Below are 19372 nucleotides of genomic sequence, written 5' to 3' on the forward strand. Positions count from 1 at the left end.
GGAGCCTCCCTCACATGCCCTGGTGTCTGTTAGAGCACGTCGACTCTAATCACGCATCGACATGTGCATGTTGGCTTCTGCCAGAGGCTCTGCTGACAGGCAAAGAGGCCTGTATGACACAGCATTGTTATTTCTAAAGCTGGTGTTGGTGTGGTTTAAAAATCCTTTGAGTTGTTGTCATTTAGAAAATAACAAAGTCCCTAAATTTAACCTTTTTCATCTGTTTTGTATATTTATATCAAAATGTATTTAAATCAAGTTTTACTGCAACCCCTGTTATTTGTTATTTGATCTGTCCACTTGCACCTTGTTGTGATTCATAGGAACCTGTCCATTTTTTAAAATACATTTTTCTTCCTATACAGAACAGCATTACGCTAAAAGGCTGCAAATAAATGTGGAGTGTTGATGTTTGTGTGCGTTGAGCTGTGGTCTAAAGACAAACATTGCTAATTAGGCAGAGGATAGCTGGTGAGGAGTTTGGTGTGCTGTGCTGTTTACTCAGGCAGAAGTCCTGTTATGACACTTAACACGACATCCTATTACCTCACATTAACTAAAGGTGTGAGTCACCCCAGCCGGGGAATCCTGGGTTAAAGAGGATGCTTGTGAGGAAAAACAACGTGGGGGGAGAAAGGGGCCCAACCCTGCATCCCTCAGTCCCCTCAGTCTGTCATCTTGTGTTATCACTCCATCCTTTCACCACCTGATTCACCTGACAGCTCAGTCCTCCAGGCGTGGCTGGACTCATGGCCTTAAGATCTCCCACTCTATAGTTCACTCAAGTCTACTGTGGTTCTCCAACTCACATTGCAGGTTTCTCTAATGTGTTCTGAGTTGGATGCTATGAGAAAAAAATAAAGTAAGTGCAAAATTTAAATAAAAGGTGAAAAATGGTGATCCACGTGGACCTGCTGGTTATTTTTCTTCTAATCACTGGGTATAAATATATATTACACAGTCGCCATCTTCTGGACAGTGTGAGTTATAACTCTTTGTGGGGATTTTCTGTTGCAGAATGACGCGGTTTTTCAAGCTTTTTTTATTTTAAATTTTACAGAAAAATAATGAAGAGTCATATCTGGTTTGACATGCAGTAGAGTGTTACAGTAGAACAGATGAGGGGAAGAATGGATCTTCATATATATTTTATTTTATTTCTTTTTATTCTCTTTTGCGCCTTTTGTTTTTATTTTATTCATTAATTTAGTTAGTTATTTACTTATTATTTTAGTAGTTACGGTTAATCAATGAATTTTATTTTTTTATTTGTTTATTATGTTAATAACTGATTTTTATATAATAATTTTACCCAGAATTTAATTTAATTTTAGTTTTGTTTTGTTTGGCATCTTAATTTAACCGTTCTTCTACATTTTGACCACAAGATGGCGTAAGAACAAAAGATTTCCCCATCTGATAAATTTACGCAAAAACGAAGCTCTGATGTGTTTTAGTCATGTTTTAATTTCAGTAATAGATTTCATCCAAAATCTCAGTTAAACCAAATTATTTTTACTATCCTTGAGTCAGATTGTCGCTAAGATTTCTTGTAACTAAAGAGCGTTTGTAATACGTTGTATCCATACGGGTTGTATCCGTAAATAATATAGTCCACTCCGATTTTAAGGCTAGAAAGCTGTCTTTCGGTGAACATTTATTTCTCTCCCCTGGTTCTGACCCGTTCCCGGAGGGAGCGCAGCGTGTCTTTAAGAGGCGTGTGCTCGGAGGAGGTGGAGTCGTGATCCACATTGTACAAGCAGCTGATGGGAGGGTGCTGCGTTCAGACAGGAGACAGGATCCATGGCAACAATCATGGCAGGTGGGAGCAAAAGAACATTTTAATTTAAATTTATTTAAGTAACATTTGGCTCTGTTTGGGAACGCGGAGAAAGTTGAGTCGTGTCAGAAAGTAAAGATGCGCTGTTTGGTTTATTTTATTTGTGTTTCAGAGGCAGAGACCCGTCAGCGGCTGCTGCGCACCGTCAAAAAGGAGGTGGGTGTTTTCAGCTCAGCAGTTATCGAGTCGGAAAAACAAACATGTTGGTTCGTATGAAGCTCTGCAGTTCAGCCTGTGCTCGAAGAGGCTTGCCAGGTGATCCCTAACAAACACTGGCTGGCACCGTGTCAGCTGTTTCCTGGTGATGATTACAGATGTGTGCCTGTGGTGCTCATCTGTACCTCAGCCAGAAAAACACCAGGAAACAAGCTGATAGTAAGGGAGAAAAAGTAGAATACTAATAATAGTTATTAAAGTCCAGTAACAGTTTATGGTTGGTTAATTTGTTAAGGTCTGTTCTCAGCATGAATGATGTAGTGCTGCACCTCACTAATTATTTGGGTGGAGAAGCAGCACGAAGGAAGCAGATTGTCTTTAGCCAGTGTTTGTTGTGTTTATGGCACAGCAAACCATCAGCCTTCTGCCAAACCATTTGGTGATTCTAGACTCAAACTGTGTGTGTGTGTGTGTGTGTGTGTGTGTGTGTGTAATGAGTTTTGTGTATATGAAAGCTTCCATACATGTCACTGACATGATAATGACTGTTTAGACTGTTACATAAAGCCTGTGTTAATGAGGCTGGTGCGGGGATGCAAAGCTCGACCTGCAGGAGCATCTGTTTGGAGGAAGGTGTTATTAGATTAGCTAATGTTTTTATGGTTCATAGTGTTAAGCCCTTTGTTCCACAAAATGAATGCCTTAGTAAGGTTATAGAGTTTCATTAGATTATGATGAACGGTCGAGGTGATTGTGCCGCCAACACTCCCCTATACAGTCTTGAAGATAAGCAGGCACACTACATTCAGCTCAGTAAGTATTAAAGTAAACTGCAGGTGAAATTCTAAAGTCCGAGAGCCAAATGTCCTACATGTCACCAGTCATGGAGGGGAATGGTTGAAAATAGATAGTATCTATTGGCATGTTGGCTAAACCTTTGCCTTGATGGTGGAAGCATGATGGAAGTGAACATGTTGTGAGATGTCCAAACTGATGGGCCGTGCCTTTGTGAAGAGCCTCCTTTCATATAGATGCTGAAGGTAAACAAGAGTGGCACCATTTTTTCCCCCACTTTGCTCCTTTTTTTAAAACATGTATTAAATCTCAGCAGCTTCCTTAAAGTAATAACACCCTTTCTTTCACACATAGCAACCTTATTTAAATCAGCAGCAAGCTTCTGGGGTCGTAATTGCGTCCACCCAAACATGGGACTGGCAGGAAACTAAAACTCCCCAACAGGAAGTTGATTTATCATAACAGAGACACGTTGAAATATTCACAGTAGAGCAATAACATTCTGACAGCTGAAATCTAAAACGAAAGCACATCCAGTGTATTGGAGATAGATGACAGGTGCATGTCTGTTAGCAGACTGCTGTGTGTTACCTTATTGTGTTTCCATTGTCCTGTAGTGGTGTATACTTTACAGTTAAGCGTTTTTGTTGCCCTTTGTTTGTACAGGGTAGGTTTTCTCAGTGTCATCCACGCCTTTCTAATATAACCCAAACCCTCCGAGTCTTGTTGGTTTTGGTCTCTAAAAGAATATTCAGATGAAGAGGGACAGTAACAGCTGTTTGATTGTTGCATGGAGACATTTTCAACCTTCATTTGATAAAAGTGTTTATGTTTTTTTTAACTTTCCTCTCTAATTACCTCATGCTCTACTGGGCTTTATTCCTTTAAATCATCACATCCTGAATGTTGTGAAAGGAAGAGTGTAGAGGCGGTGGCCTGATTTGTTTTCCTCTGCTTCTCCAGTGTTTATCTGTGGAGAGCAGACCCTTCCCATGATTAAATATGCTCTCTGTGTGCATAAGGCCTCTCAAAGATTCTTTCACTGGGGCTCTTTGTTAGCGTAGCAGCGACTTTATTCTCAGACAGCTTTTTAATGAAGATCAGCATTTTTAATGATGTAAGAATCTGAAAAGAAAAAAGAAGAGTGGAAAGTGTTACTTTCTTTTTTTTACCATATTCGATCAGGATACACACTGAGCTGATGGGCAAACAAATGACACATACAATTTACATTCTTTAAAACATTTTCATAATTAAAAAAGCATCACTGATCCTGGCAGTGATCGGAAGCTTGTAAAGGAGGTCCTTTTAAAATCTTTGACATCTGAGGTTCTCTGTGCCGATGAATGTCTAAGAGTGTGGCAAGTGATTTAAAAAGATATCTGAATTATTTGCAAGGAAAACTATTAGATGTTAAACATTTCACTTTGCCCTCCAGCAAATTTAGCCCACAGGCAGGACATTAGATGCAAAAAGAAGCCTCAGAAACCCAAAATGTCTTTGCATGACGTGCTGACAGTCTTACAGAGCCTGGTGTCAAACTCCATATATCTACAATCAGAGCAATCAGAAATGTAGCCTGTGTGGAATTTTGTCAGGAAAAGCCTTTGCTGTCCAAAAATAGCATCAAAGCTAAGCTACTGTTTTACAAAGCAACCAAAGACCAGATCATTAGGAACGGAAATATATACACATACGTTTGTTTGGCCACAATATCAATAATGTAATATGTTGTACTTATGTAGCGCTTTTCTAGTTTCACCCACCATTCAAACCACTTAAAGCACTTTATCTAGATCACAGCCAAAAGCCATTTAGAATCACCAGTTAACCCAACATGCTTGTTTCTGGATGGAGGGAGGAAGCCCAAGTACCCAGCAGATATGTTTGGTTCACAACAAAAACATCTTTTAGGAGAAGGTCCTCATTCCAACTTTGATTGGAAATGGAAATGTTATAGTTTGGGTTTGTTTCATGCAGCCTACAGTCATTTAGTCAACTATGAATTCAGCGTCATATCACAGAGTTCTGGGTCAGTCTATCCAAAAACTGAACCTGAGCCAGAAATGGAGCTTTCAGCAGGATAAAGATTCTGGTCCCAATAGAAATCCACTAAGGAATGTCTCAATCAGGAGAAACTGATGGCTTTAGAGGAGTCTAATAAAAGCTAAATTGAGACATCCTTCAACATTTTTCAGCTGAAGAGTGGCCAAAATCAGAGATAGTGGAAACTTATTCAGAGGTTTTTAGGGTTTTTCTTTTTTTGCTACATCTATTAAATCTGTTGATAACATTTTTGAAAAAGCTGTATCTACTTCTTCAGTCCCTGAAAGGAAAGATAGACGTTGTTGTTGTTGTCTGTGCCATTTTCACATCAGTTTATGGTTTTTATTACTCAGTGTGGGCCGTGCCATATGGTGACTCTATGCTGTGTGTTCTCACACTCTCCTTGCCCAGCTGGTTTTGTGCCATCAGTCTGCTCAAATATACCTGGATGTGGGCCATTATCCAGAGAGCGCAGGATGTCTGTGACAGCTGAATTGCCTTCTGGTGCAAAATTGTTTTAAATAAGAAATCTTATTTGCCTCAGCTTTGATACAGAGCCCCACTCTGTCTGGCTGCATTTCGCTCTGATCGTGCTGCTCCCTCCGCCTTCTTGAAAATCACGTGTGCACGTGCACATGCACACAAACAGAAATACACACCTGTGTTTGCTAAAGGAGAGAAGGGGCAATAGAGAGAGGGAGAGAAACTGAAGAGCTGTGTCATTTAGTTTCCTGTTTAATTTTTTACTGTTGGGTCTTGAGTTCCTCCTGTCTATAAACGAGATTGCACAAAAACTACCAAGCGGAATTTCATAAAACTAGGTGGAGAGGTAGAGCGCGGTCAAGGGAAGAATCTAGTAAATATTTATGCACATCCGGAGTACTTTCTTTGAAATTGTTAATAGAGCTTTGGCCTTGGCTTAATTACATTTTGAGGACAAAAAAAGCAAATGAATCAAAGTGAGAACTTTTGCAGGTAGTCAAACTGAATAGACTGAGAGATTGACTGTTTATAGAGATTTTTCACTTTAACTGTTTGTGCAGCAAACACAGTGGAGGTCTGTGAATTTCATCATGTTGTGTTGATTGCTTGTGCGTATACTCCTGGTCTCAGGGATTTGTACAAGAACCAGTTCTTCACAGACGTTGCAAGACGGAGACTCTGACTCAGTAGTGAGCAGCTACTAGATACAAAGCAGATTATGGAGTGGCTACAGCACTAATCCAGGGCTGATGCATTCATTTTGCAGGGACAAATGCAGGGAAAACATCAGATATTATTATTGTATTAGAAACTAATATTTCTGAGATTGTTTCATTAAAAACTAGCATCTCAATTCCAAAAAAAGTTAGGATGCTGTGTAAAATGTAATGACCTGCAAATCTGATTATTTTCAGTAGAACATAGAAAAGATATCTATGTTATATTTACAAAAAAAAAAACAACTTTCTCATGAAAAAATATAAAATAAAAATTTTACAGGGGCAACTAAAAGCTGGAAACGTAAGTGGTAATTGCAACTAATTAGTTTGACTGACAGCAGGTCAGGAAGATGATTGGATATAAAAAGAGCATTTTAGAGCGGTAAAGCTCATGAATCTTCAAAAAGAAATTGTGGAAAACTTTCAGAATAATTTTCCTCAATGTAACATTGTGAAGACTCTTTATATCCCATCGTATACGATACATAAAATCATCAACAGATCGGAAAATCTGGAGAACTCTCTGTGTGCAAGGGACAATGATGAAAAGCAATATTGGATGCACGTGATTTTCTGGCTGTCTGGCAGCACCACATTAACCACCACAACAGAACATTTCTGTTGTGGAAGTCACTGCAGGGGCTCAGGAACACTTACAGAAATCACTGTCTGTGAGCACAGTTCACCGTGCCATCCACAAATGCAGGTTACAGCTCTGTGACGCAAAGAAGAAGTCGTATATAAGCATAATCCATAATAATGCTGCCATCTTCTCTGGGACAAAGCTCATAAAAAAACAGACTAAGGCAAACTGGAAAACTCTTCTGTGGTCAGAGAAGTCAAAATGTAAAAATCTTTATGGACCATCCGATTTATTTTCAGCTCTCAGTTCAAAAGCCTGCGTCTCTGATGGTATGTGGGTGCATTAGCGCTTCTGAAATTGGCAGTTTGCATATCTGGAAAATGCACCATCAATGCTGAAAGGTGTATAAAAGTGACTTATTAAAGGAATATATGCCTCCATCCAGATGACTTTTTTTTTTTCCAGGCAAGGCCATCCACATTTCACCGAGACAATGCTAAACCACACATAGCAGCTGTTACAGCAGCATTGCTTCCTGCACTCCATACAATCCTGACCTTTAACCACTTGAAGACATTTGATGCATCATGAAAGGAAAAATATAACAAAGAAGGCCCAGGACAGCTGAGCAGTTAGAATGCTATGTCATTCAAGAATGGGACAACATCCATCCATCCATTTTCTTCTGTTTAGCCAATTCAGAGTCACGGGGAGGCTGGCGGCTGTCCCAGCGGCCATAGGGCGAGAGGTGGTTTACATCCTGGACAGGTTGTCAGTCCACACTGAGGCCGGAGTACCCGGAGAGAGACAACAATTCAAAATGAGCAAATATTACATATGAAATAGTAAAATGTCTCAGTTTAAAGATTTGATGTTTTCCATGTTCTTCTGTGAAAAAAATGTCAGTTCATGACATTTGGAAATGTGCATTCTGTTTTTATTTACATTTTGCACAACATCCCAAATCTTCCTTTCTTTTTTTGAAAGTAGCCCTAGTGACACTTTTAAATCGATAGGATAGGATTACCTGGCTTTGCTGAGGTGCACTGCTGCTACACTGCTTATAATCAAACTGAACTACAGTACTTCATGCTGTTTAGTATGGCAGTTGAGGCAAATCTGCACAAACTGGACCATGTTATGTGAATGGAGGGCCCTGCTTCCTCTAAAGCTGTCCTGTCTCGACCTCGAATGATACGTCGTGTAAAATTATTTCATGTCAAGGCTGAATATTGACACTGTACAATCAGCGCTTCAAAATCCCACAGCGTCCTCGTAAAGGTGCCGTCATCAGAAAGACGTTTTAGAAAAGCCACCCTGTGGTTAGAGTACCTTGGAACTGTTTTGGGCTGTCTTTTGGTTATATTGACCTTTATGGTGGCATCACATTCTCTGCCATTTTTACAGCTGATCACTCTTTTCATTCGGTATTAAGCTGTAATTCACATAATGGAATCGTGATTCAGCTGGACCTCTTTATAAGAGAACTGCAGCTCCATGTGCCGTAGATTAACATGAATAACAGTAATTATTTTTTTCATTGTGCGCTCCCTTCATTCAGCATTAGACTTAGTGATTATGAATAATGTAGGATGGAGATTTTAATGCAAGGAGCTTTCTCTCTCCCTCTTATTTCCTTTCTCTGCTCTTGGAGGAGTTAATTGGAATACTCAAAAGATCCTTTATCACTCATGCTGTTGCCTTCAAGCAGACTCATCGTGCTTTGCTGATGAAATGAATCATTTTTTTCTCTAAATTTTCAGTTTTTTCTTAAATCTCAGTGAGAATATATTGTTTCTTGGGTGATATTGTAGCACATATGGTTGCTTTAAAAAGTAAAGTCTGGGTGGTATTTCTGCTTTATTGATGCCAGAGTAACAAGATGACGACAACACGGCGCATCTAGATATTAATAGTGGCTGTCGGAGAGCCGCATTCAGCCTCTTATTTCAGAGATGAATGAATGTTTGCGCGTCCTTTTGGCGGAAGTGATCCACTGTGAGACTCGTGACGTCTCCATAGAAACCTGTAGGTTGTCTGTGCTTAGACGTTTTACCATATAAATTCCTCAGAGGCCTGATCTGTAGCCCAGACGAGAGAGATGAGGAGGATGCTTCCTCAAGTTAGCAGTCAGTTTTCTGTGTGTCAGATGCACTGAGAAAAAAAATTGGTGCATATAAAAGCCCTCTGTGTTTTAAGCGTTTGTGTGTGTGTTTGCGTGAACGCAGGCTTTTATATAATCATTAACGGAGCTGGTGTGCATCACAGTGACTGCCACTTTCTCTGGCGTGTCGGCAGTGTGAATCATTTCTGTTGATGCTAAAGAAAACAATGCTACTGATGCGAACAGTCCAAGTTTGAGTAATGACTGCTGTCTAATTAGTGAGTTGTTTTGCTTTTTTTTATTCCAGGCTTCTGGGTTCATTTGTCGTCCAAGTATTTAGAAAAAAAAAAGATTTGTGGATTTAATTTGTCATCTTGCATAAACAGTGAGAGCTCAGTTGGCAGATTTTCTTAGCAGTGTTTGTGCATCTGTTACATTTTCGTGCCTGTAGTCTCCGTCTTAAAAATAGGGGTAGGAAATGCAGTGTTGTACTCTATATTGCCAAAAGTATTCACTCACCCATCCAAATCATTGAATTCAGCTGTTCAAATCACTTCCATGGCCACAGGTGTATAGAATCAAACACCTAGGCATGCAGACTGCTTCTACAAACATTTGTGAAAGAATGGGTCGCTCTCAGGAGGTCAGTGAATTCCAACATGGTATTGTGATAGGATGCCACCTCTGCAACAAGTCCAGTCCTCGCTACTAAATATTCCACAGTCAACTGTTAGTGGTATTATAACAAAGTGACAGTGACTGGGAATGACAGCAACTCAGCCATGAAGTAGAAGGCCACGTAACATCACAGAGCGGGGTCAGTGGATGCTGAGGTGCATAGTGCCCAGGGGTTGCCAGCTTTCTGCAGAGTCAATCGCTACAGACCTCCAAACTTCATGTGGCCTTCCGATTAGCTCAAGAGAAGTGTGTAGAGAGCTTCATGGAATGGGTTTGCATGACCAAGCAGCTGCATCTGAGCCTTGCATCACCAAGCACAATGCAGAGTGGGATTATGGGTTGTTTTTCAGGAGTTTGGCTCAGTCCTTTAGTTCTAGTTAAAGGAACTCGTAATTTTTCAGCATACCAAGACATTTTTGGACAATTTCATGTTTGTGGAACTTTGTGGGAACGGTTTTGGGGATGTTCCAACACGACTGCACATGTGCACAAAGCAAGGTCCACAAAGACATGTATAAGGGAGCTTGGTGTGGAAGAACTTGACTGGCCTGCACAGAGTCCAACCCAAAAGAACACCTCTGGGATGAATTAAAGCAGAGATTACGAGTTAGGCCTTCTTGTCCAACATCAGTGTTTGAGTTCACCACATGATCTGAATAATTGCATTGTGCTTGGTCATTGTGCTTGATTGATTGATTGATTGGTAATTTATTTCAACATGTGAACAATATACAAGTACATTTAGAAAAGAAATAAGAGAGAAAAAAAATACTATACAAATTACATACAAAAAACCATTCTGATTAATTTACATGTTGAAAGGGAGTGGGAAGAAGTATACACTTATTTAATCCCACCCCTTTGCCATAAATTATCAGTGAATATTTAGTCAGCTTCCTTACTGATATAATTTGTAATAAAAATAGTGAACAGATTTCTGATATACTATATACTATAATATCACATCATGAATTTTTTGTTTGTTTGTTTTTAAATAGAGACATTCACTTAATTTAAATATTTTCCTTTTCTTTATAGATCGAGAAGATAATATTTTTATAACTCTTTTTGAACAGTTTTATGTTTGGACATTGCTTTAATTCCATATTCAGTTTGTTCCATAGTTTCACTCCATGAACAGAAACACAAAAGCCTTTTCTTGTAGTACGTACCTTCATTGTTTTGAAGTTACAAAAACCCCTTAAATTATAACTTCCTTCTTTCAAAAAAAACATACTCTGAATATTACCTGGCAGTTCTTTATTTTTTGCTTTGAATAGAATTTGTGCTGTTTGGAATTTCACTATATCGTCAATTTTCAATATTTCAGACTGCAAAAATAGTGAGTTTGTATGTTCCCTATAACCTGCATTGTGGATGATTCGAATTGCTTTCTTTTGAAGAGTAAAAAGTGAATGTAATGTGGTTTTATTGTTATTGCCCCAGACCTCTGCACAATAGCTTAAGTATGGTGAAACCAGTGAACAGTAGAGAATATGAAGTGATGTTCTGTCGAATACCTGTTTTGCCTTGTTTAGTACTGCAATGCTTCGTGATACTTTGGAATGAATATATCTTACGTGAGCTCTCCAGTTAAGTTTTTCATCTATTATTACCCCCAGAAATTTATTTTCACTGACTCTTTCAATATCAACACCATTTATTTGAATCTTTGCATTTGTATTTAAACTACTATTTCCAAATAACATCAGTTTAGATTTATTCAAATTTAATGATAATTTGTTTTTATCAAGCCAGAACTTCACTTTACTTATTTCATTAGTCATATCCTCCAATAAATTCTGCAGATCATCACCAGAGCAAAAAATGTTTGTATCGTCAGCAAAGAGAACCATTTTTAATACTTTGGACACTTTACAGATGTCGTTAATGTACAAGTTGAAGAATTTTGGACCCAAAACTGACCCTTGGGGTACACCACAAGCAATGTCCATACATAAGGAGCAACCACCATTTATTTTCACAAACTGCTTTCTGTCACTTAAATAACTCCGGACCCAATCTAAAACTACCCCTCTGACACCATAACGTTCCAGTTTTCTTATTAATATATCATGATCTATAGTGTCAAATGCCTTTGTCAAGTCTATGAATAACCCAGCCACATATTGCTTTTTGTCTATGGAATTTGTGATGTATTCTATTGAATCTAATAGTGCCGATGATGTTGATCTGCTTGATCTGAATCCGTACTGACTCTCAGTGAGTAGTTTATGTTTATCTATAAATTTTTCCAGTCTGTTTTTAAACAGTTTTTCAAGAACTTTTGAGAATTGAGGTAGTAAAGAGACAGGCCTGTAGTTTGTGAAATGGTGTTTGTTTCCAGATTTGTATAGAGGTATAACTTTTGCTCTTTTCATTCTGTCTGGAAATCGACCAGTTTGAAATGATAAATTACAGATGTATGTAAATGGTTTTATAATAGCCTCAATGACTCTTTTAACCACTATCATATCAATATCATTACAATCCAAAGATTTGTGATTTTTACATTTTTTGACAATTTCAAGAACTTCATTTTCATCAACGGCTGTGAGAAACATAGAATATGGATTTCTGTCAATCAGTGTATCGGGTTTTTCCTGTGCTTTCCCAGGATGAGTGATTGTTCTTGCTAAATTTGGTCCAGCAGTTACAAAGAATTCATTGAGACTATTTGCCACAACATCCATATTGTATTCTTCATGGTCATTACAAATGAAATACTTGGGATAGTTCTTGCCTGCAGCTTCGCCTCTGTCAGTGCGCCCCAGGGCAGCTGTGGCTACAATGTAGCTTGCCATCGCCAGTGTGTGAATGTGTGTGTGTGAATGGGTGAATGACTGAATGTAGTGTGAAGCGCTTTGGGGTCCTTAGGGACTAGAAAAGCGCTATACAAATGCAGGCCATTTACCATTTACCATTCTAGAAGAATAGTCAAAAATTCCCATAAACATACTCCTGAATCTTGTGGAAAGCCTTTTCCAAGCAAAATATAAAGACGTGGTGGGTGACTCAAGATTTTTGCACAGTATTAAACATCACTATATAAACTTACCAGTACTGCCAAATGTCTGAGTAACTTTATTCAAGTATAAAAAGTACTTTTCAGTTATTATAGTTAACCTCTCACTTAAAATCAAATTTAAGTGAGAGGTTAACACTTTTCACCTCATTTGTTTGAGAACTAGATTAGCATTTTATAAATGAACAATAAACATAAACGTCAGATGCTATGCTTAGAATAAATATCAACAGTAAGGTAGCTAAAATTACTGTCATCTTGATTAACAGCAGTACTTAAATTCCTCATAGCCAGTAGTAATAGTTAGATAATAGCCAGCCTTTAAGTACTGTGTGCCTTCATATTTTAACAGCTCATGTTTGCTTAAATAAAGATCTGAATGCCAAATGGATGACCTGAAGTGATTTAATTATCTCTGTTTTCTTACAGTAAATGTGAGATCAAAATACAGGTGGCATAATCCATTTATGTATAGTGAGTAAACTAGTAATGAAATTATTAATCAATTTAATTGTGCCATAGTGGAAAATCCAATCTGAAGATAGAACTTTATCTGGTGGAAAATATTATGATCCCGCTGTAAATTTCATTGCCTTACAGTTGCAGAAGTGCCACACAGAGAAAATATTTGCCCATGCCACCGAAATATAGAGTTAATGTGCTGGAGAAGGTGTGTGTGTGTGTGTGTGTGTGTGTGTGTGTGTGTGTGTGTGTGTGTGTGTGTGTGTGTGTGTGTGTGTGTGTGTGTGTGTGTGTGTCCGTAAGTCAATGTCTTTGTGTGTAGTGGGTGAACCTGGCAGTGCAATATGGTCATTGTGGACAGACTCATTTCAACAGGAAATTACAGCTATCTGTGTGGCCGTGTCCAGGGCTTGATACTTTCCATGCATATTGCAGACCAGTGCCCACACAGTAGGATGTCTCCATAGCCACCAGAGCAGCTGATACACCCAATCATCTTAACTATTGGCTATACAGTTAGTGCCTTATATTATCCGACTACTTACCTTTTTTTGTAGTTTTGCCTCTGTGCACCTCCACAGTGGATACAATCTTTATGTGATCGATATGCAGATTTTTAGCTTTAACAAAAATCTTAGCAGTAAATGGTTTGGAATTACAACTATTTTTACCCACAGTTCCCCACTTTCAGAAGATCAAAAGTAATTAAACAAGCTAACATCATTTTAAATACGAGGATTATTTTAATAATCGGATGAAAATCCTTTGCAGTCAAAGACTACCTGAAGTCTAGAAAGACAGGGACATCACCAAATTCTGTTTCCTCCCTTTAACTGTTATGTTATACCTTTTCTGCAACCACCTACTGCAGTTGTTGCTTGTTTGTGGGTTTTTCTGGCCTTTGGCAATCATGTTCTGTTTGACTGAAACAGGTGACTGATTTGGCCATTAAAGAATATTTTATTTCCCTTGAGAAAACCTTGGGTTGCTTTTGCAGTCTGCTTTTGGCTGCTCTTTATTTGCACTGCGCAGTGTTGTCTGTTCATTTCTGCAGCATTTGTCTGATCTGAGCAGAGGGTATAGCCCTGTACACTTCTGAATTCATCTTTATAGACTGCTTCTATCAGCAGTCACATGTTCAATAAACAGTAGTGACCTGCTTCGACTGGAAAACATACAGTGCGTGCCGAAGCCTCCACCATGTTTGACAGATAATGTGGTGTCAGATCATGAGTTGATTCATCCTGATTTCATCTGACCAAATATTTGTTCTGAACTGTGCAGGCTGGTTTAGATGTTTTCTGACAAAGTCTAATCTGGCCTACTTCTTCCTGAGTGTAACCAGTAGTTACAGCCTGATGATGGCCTCCCTCATTTGGACCTCATATTGAGAGTTCCAGTGAACAGCTACCAATTGCAAGTTTAGTCAACCCGGGGTCATCTGTCTACTAAATGCATTGTGGAATAACGAGGCAACAGGCCTCACTTGGTCATGAAACCAGGTGTCAGACAAATGTCCAATCACTTTTCATCCATATTTCCCTTGATAACATGTATGTGTAGAACATGTTGCTATTCTTAAGCAGTTAATGCAATGCTTTTGTTAAACTCCTCGATTAAAAGCTGAAAGTCTGCACATCAGTCTGTTGATTGATTTGTTTGGTTTTTTAGTTCCACTGTGGTGGTTCACAACTATAAAAATGTGTCATTGTCCAAAATCTTATGGCTCTAACTGTAGCTGTTGGCATGTGATCAGAGAGAGGGACAGATCCCAGAGATGACAAAACCTGAATAATAGCCATTTCTGATGTCTGACCCTCTCTATCCTTATTTAAAAAACAAGTTGGGCTTTGATTTATTTGGATGTGAAAAGTAAGAAACAAGGGTCTGTGATGAACTCCCATCCCTTCCCTTTTCTCCTTCCACACCCAAATATATCTCCTTCATTTCCCAGTAGTTTGAGATGAGAGCTGGTGACTCATCCACCAACTTAACATGCATTCTTCCTTCTTCAGTGTCCCTCCCACCTTAATTTCAAACCCCAGTTCATCACTGAGCTCATTTTTATGCACAAAATTACATTAGATTTGAAATATCTATTTATCTTCCTGTGCCACCAAATTTTGCCTGTTGTGGTATATTATTGAATGAGTCACCCAACATCTGCCATGTCATTGACAGGTGAAGCAGATTATGGAAGAAGCTGTCACCAGGAAATTTGTCCACGAAGACAGCAGCCATATTGTGTCCTTTTGTGGTGAGTAATCAAACAAATTGTGAAGCTTTTGCTCTCCAAGTAATTCTGTAATGCTGGAACGGCTTAATGTCAGCTTATTTCAGTCAAGTTACTCAGAACTCTTTCTCTTGTTTATCTTTCGCTCTGAATGTCGAACTATACAACCTGATCTTACGTTTCTCTTAAAAGTGGCCTAAAACTCATGATTAATTTCAACCATTAAAATATTATCAATTATACATGATGCCTTGCTCAAAATTACTTCACACAAATCATACTTGCTTATATCTCACAAGTCATTTATTGATTACAGGACAAAATTAGAAACAAAGCAATCGCAGTGATACTTCTCTTAACCATTAAGCCACTTCATTGCACTTTTTTCTGCTTTTTTGCTTTTTGCTTTTTTTTTGCTTTTTTCTGCTTTTTTCAACCAAACAACTGCTACTGTTATAACTTGCACATTACGTTTCTCAATTTATATATACTAATTTATTGGAAGTTACATGTCTACTTTTAATGCACAGGTACAATACACAACCTGTACTTTTCAAGTTATTCTAAATATTCTTACTATTCAAACATCTTTCAGTATCCTGCTCTGTTTGCACACAACAACCTGGGTTTGCCACTTATCTGTACTTTAATTTTAATAACTGTACAGTATTGTTTTGGTAACTATTGTCCATGATGTAAATATGTAAAGATTTTGAGTGCTTCTGTTCTATGCCCTGTGTTCTGTTCTGTTTGTATATGTGTCTTTTTGCTGCTGTTACAACCCAATTTCCCCTTGTGGGACAATTAAAGGATTATTCTATTCTATTTACACTCATTCCAACGCCACTAACTGAATTTAATTTCTTTAATTAATATTAGATTAATCAATATTCTCATGTAGAGTTATTGATAACAGTGAGATGTTCAGTACATTCAAAGAAAATTTGGTTGTTACAAAGAAATTATCCATTGGTCTGTGTTATAGAATTAGTTTTTCCACAAGGAGAGATGGTGGATGGTGGATGAGTGTGTCAATGCCTACTGCATTAACAGCAGGCAGTGACACACTTTTAGCACAAGAGTATATTTATTGTTCAGTACAAATAAGAGATATTTAAAGTTCAGTCCTTTACCAAGTGTTTTTGTTCTTGCCTCCAAATCACACTTCTGGATTGCAGTATGATTAGTGCGAGAAACACACTGCCCACATGCAGGTGGTCACGCTCATCGGATGTCTGGCTCAGACCGGAGCTGTAATCAATAACAAGATATATTTGTGGATTTAAGTGTGAATAAAATGACTCTCAGCTTGCAGAAAAGGTGATATTTTTACTAGCTGTGTGCAAAGACAAAGACTGTTGGGGGGGAAAAGGCATGGCGTAACACAGACCATCATTATTAATGGGAAATAAATAATTTCTAATGGTGTTCAGATTAGAACCTAAACTCTGACTCTTGGGATGATTGGTTAGGCCAGGACAAAGCAAGTTATGCGTATTTATGGGTTTTTTTTAAATGTCACAAAACACACAGGTTAAGTAAAAAAAATAAAAAATTAAAAAGTTACTCTGAAGCTCCGGGAATCAAACCATGAATAAAGCTGAACACTGGCAGAAAATAAGGCATGTGACAGAATAACAACTAACAAAGGGATAGACAGAGCTGTTAATACCATAGACTGTATTTAAAAGATGGACATCACCAGCGTGACATCACCCATTGGACTCAAGCATTGGCATTTTGGCCATGGTTATGGTTTGTTTTTGTTTTATAAACCAGCAGTGGCCATATTTGGAAAAGAAGGTGGTGTCATCAGCAAATCTGGGTAGCAAGCTGCATCCATGAACTGTACGACTGCGACATAGAGAAATTAATTAGTGATGAGACTAACAAAAGACTAAAATTTGAATCACCAAAACTGGAGCAAAAAGTCTGTGCCATATTACTTGTCAGATAATTTAACTGAAAATGCTTCAAAAGCACCAACAGCACAAATGTAGCAGAGAAGTCCAGTTCAGTGACTCTAGTTAACAGAGGTGAAGGAGAAAACTATCTATAGAGACAAAAACATCCTTTTGTTGATTTAAAGATAAGCTTTTTCACATTGGATTCTTGACTTTGACTTCTTTGACTTGACTTTTTTCCACTTTAGCGCGTGCCTCGTGTGGCCACTAGAGGAACTGCACGCGGCACACCCACACTGGCTTCATTTTACATGCCCAGAGGCTGTAAATACTCAGACTAGGGAAGAGAATTAAGTAGGGAAAAATATTAAATAAGCAAAATATCCCATTAAAAAAAGGCCTGTGGCGTAAATGATATCATTCTACTACTGTATAAAAAATGTGCAAGGAGGTGTACCAGTGATAATAAAGAGAAACTGGTGTTGTCTATAGGCTTGTAATTGCGCACTTGCATTACTCAGACTAATTGGATCAGACTAATATCAAAGAAGGAAAAGTAAATTAGACGCTGCAGAAACAGTGACTTACCTCTTAGTGTCATTGTTTGAAGAAATTCATTTAGAGGTATGTGAAATCAAAAATAAGCTGATTTAGAAATCAATGTTGTTTCCTTTTTGGGTTCTTATGTAAGCTCACTCCCTCATAATGTCCGTGTAGAGCCTGTTTGGGTTATTATCATAGTAGGAAAAGAATTTGCAGCACAGCTTGAACCTATTTAACAACCATAAGTGAATAATGTTGGACATCCTTCCCATCCAGTAATCAGCTTACCCCAAATCTCTTTTTTGTAGTTTTATTTTTCTGCAGGAGGGTTATGAAAATAATTTGTCACAGAGCTCAGATTTTTGTTACAGTGCAGCTAAAAGACTTCTTTAATACCTCTCAGTGTTGTGTTGTGTTGTGTTGTGGGGGGCAGGGTTGTGCCTTTTATGTGTATCCGGTGGTGCTTTCATGTTTCATTTCAACGGTCTCAGCCTGCACTGTGGACATTATCTGTTGGATCATCTAATAGCCTGATTTAATAGCTGCTGTTCTGTCTGAGGTACATCTTTCATCTACTGCTGTCATACCAGTACCAGTGGCAATTCAGCAGCAGGATGACCCTCTCATCTCTGGGTTGTTGTTTTTTTTGGGGGGTAGGGGCTCCTGCTACTACATGTCTTTCAGATGTGGTCTATACAGAGAGTGAGAGTGCGTGGAAGATGGGAGAAAAAACTCTGGGGAGCAATTAAGTTCCAAAGCCCAAGCTAGTGTGATGAGCTGCCCAGGCAGAGGCTAAAATGCTGTTAGTGCAGAGGGAATGCAAAAGCTGTTCACTTGAATTTTTTTTAAAAAAATGTCATAATAAAGATAAAATGCTTTTGAACACTGTACCATTAAAATAAATGATCATCAGCAAATGTGAGCACCTCTATAAAATCAAAGGGCTTGGCAGTTTTATGAGGAACAACTGTTGGTTCTCATCTATTTCCAAACAATTTGAAGTCTATCATACTACAGTAAGAAATATTATTCACAAGTGGAAAATATTCAAAACAGACATCTTCCCAGGAGTGGCCTCTCAGCAGGTATTCCCCCAAAGTCAGGCTGTGTAATCAGAGAAACCCAAGAGCTACATCTCAGACTCTACAGGCACCAGTTAGCATGTTAAATACTTCCTGAAGCTAAAGTAAGATTGTCAACAAGTGTCCTCCACTTTTGCTGTTGGTAGTGGAAGTATTTTGAGCGCACATACACTGTTTTGTTGCCATACAGTTTTAAAGAAGCACAGTGTAATAAGCAGTCAGGCCAGCAGTATCACATAAAAGATTATCCTTGGACCCTAAGACTAGCTTTGCATGATTGACAGTTCAAAATAATGCTCATATGTCTTATGTTTACCGTTAATGCACCCTTCTCGGTTCATTCACTGTCCAAAAAGTTGTTCTCTGACTGACTCCTATTCTGAAAAAGAAGGTTAGATCAGCAGGTGGGTATTCTTTTTCAGCTTACAGCCAGAGTTAGGTGTCTACGATTTCCACATCAGGGATACACGCACAGTAGAAAGAAAATGCCTAAAAGTGAGCAGAGAGGAGGAGGCTGAAGTTAACAGGGGTTACGTCATTATTGGAGATGTTTAATACGAGCATTCGTGGTGTGATATTATTTATGTGACAGAAATAAAGGGGAAAACAAACACATTCTAAATATTTCACTAGCAACTCTGTTTTAAAACTCAAATCTTACTGAAATTGGGCTGCTAATAACTTTTTAGAACCTCGTGCTGACTCATTCCCACAGACTC

General features: G+C 38.5%; 1 protein-coding gene across 2 annotated transcripts in view; it reads left to right on the plus strand.

The window, feature by feature from the left end:
• The first annotated feature begins 1742 nt into the window (after positions 1 to 1742).
• The window catches only part of sgsm1a (small G protein signaling modulator 1a), a 36968-nt gene continuing 19338 nt past the window's right edge, over positions 1743 to 19372 (plus strand). For both annotated transcript variants that reach the window (XM_085475362.1, XM_085475363.1), the window contains exons 1-3: positions 1743 to 1822; positions 1953 to 1996; positions 15073 to 15148. In XM_085475362.1, the coding sequence (XP_085331488.1) occupies positions 1804 to 1822; positions 1953 to 1996; positions 15073 to 15148 (139 nt within the window). In that variant the 5' untranslated portion in view covers positions 1743 to 1803. The remainder of the gene's footprint in view (positions 1823 to 1952; positions 1997 to 15072; positions 15149 to 19372) is intronic.

Source organism: Copadichromis virginalis, linkage group LG12 (genome assembly GCF_057382275.1).
Source record: "Copadichromis virginalis isolate Kocher_CV1m ecotype Utaka linkage group LG12, C_Virginalis_male_GT1.1, whole genome shotgun sequence".
Taxonomy (NCBI): domain Eukaryota; kingdom Metazoa; phylum Chordata; class Actinopteri; order Cichliformes; family Cichlidae; genus Copadichromis; species Copadichromis virginalis.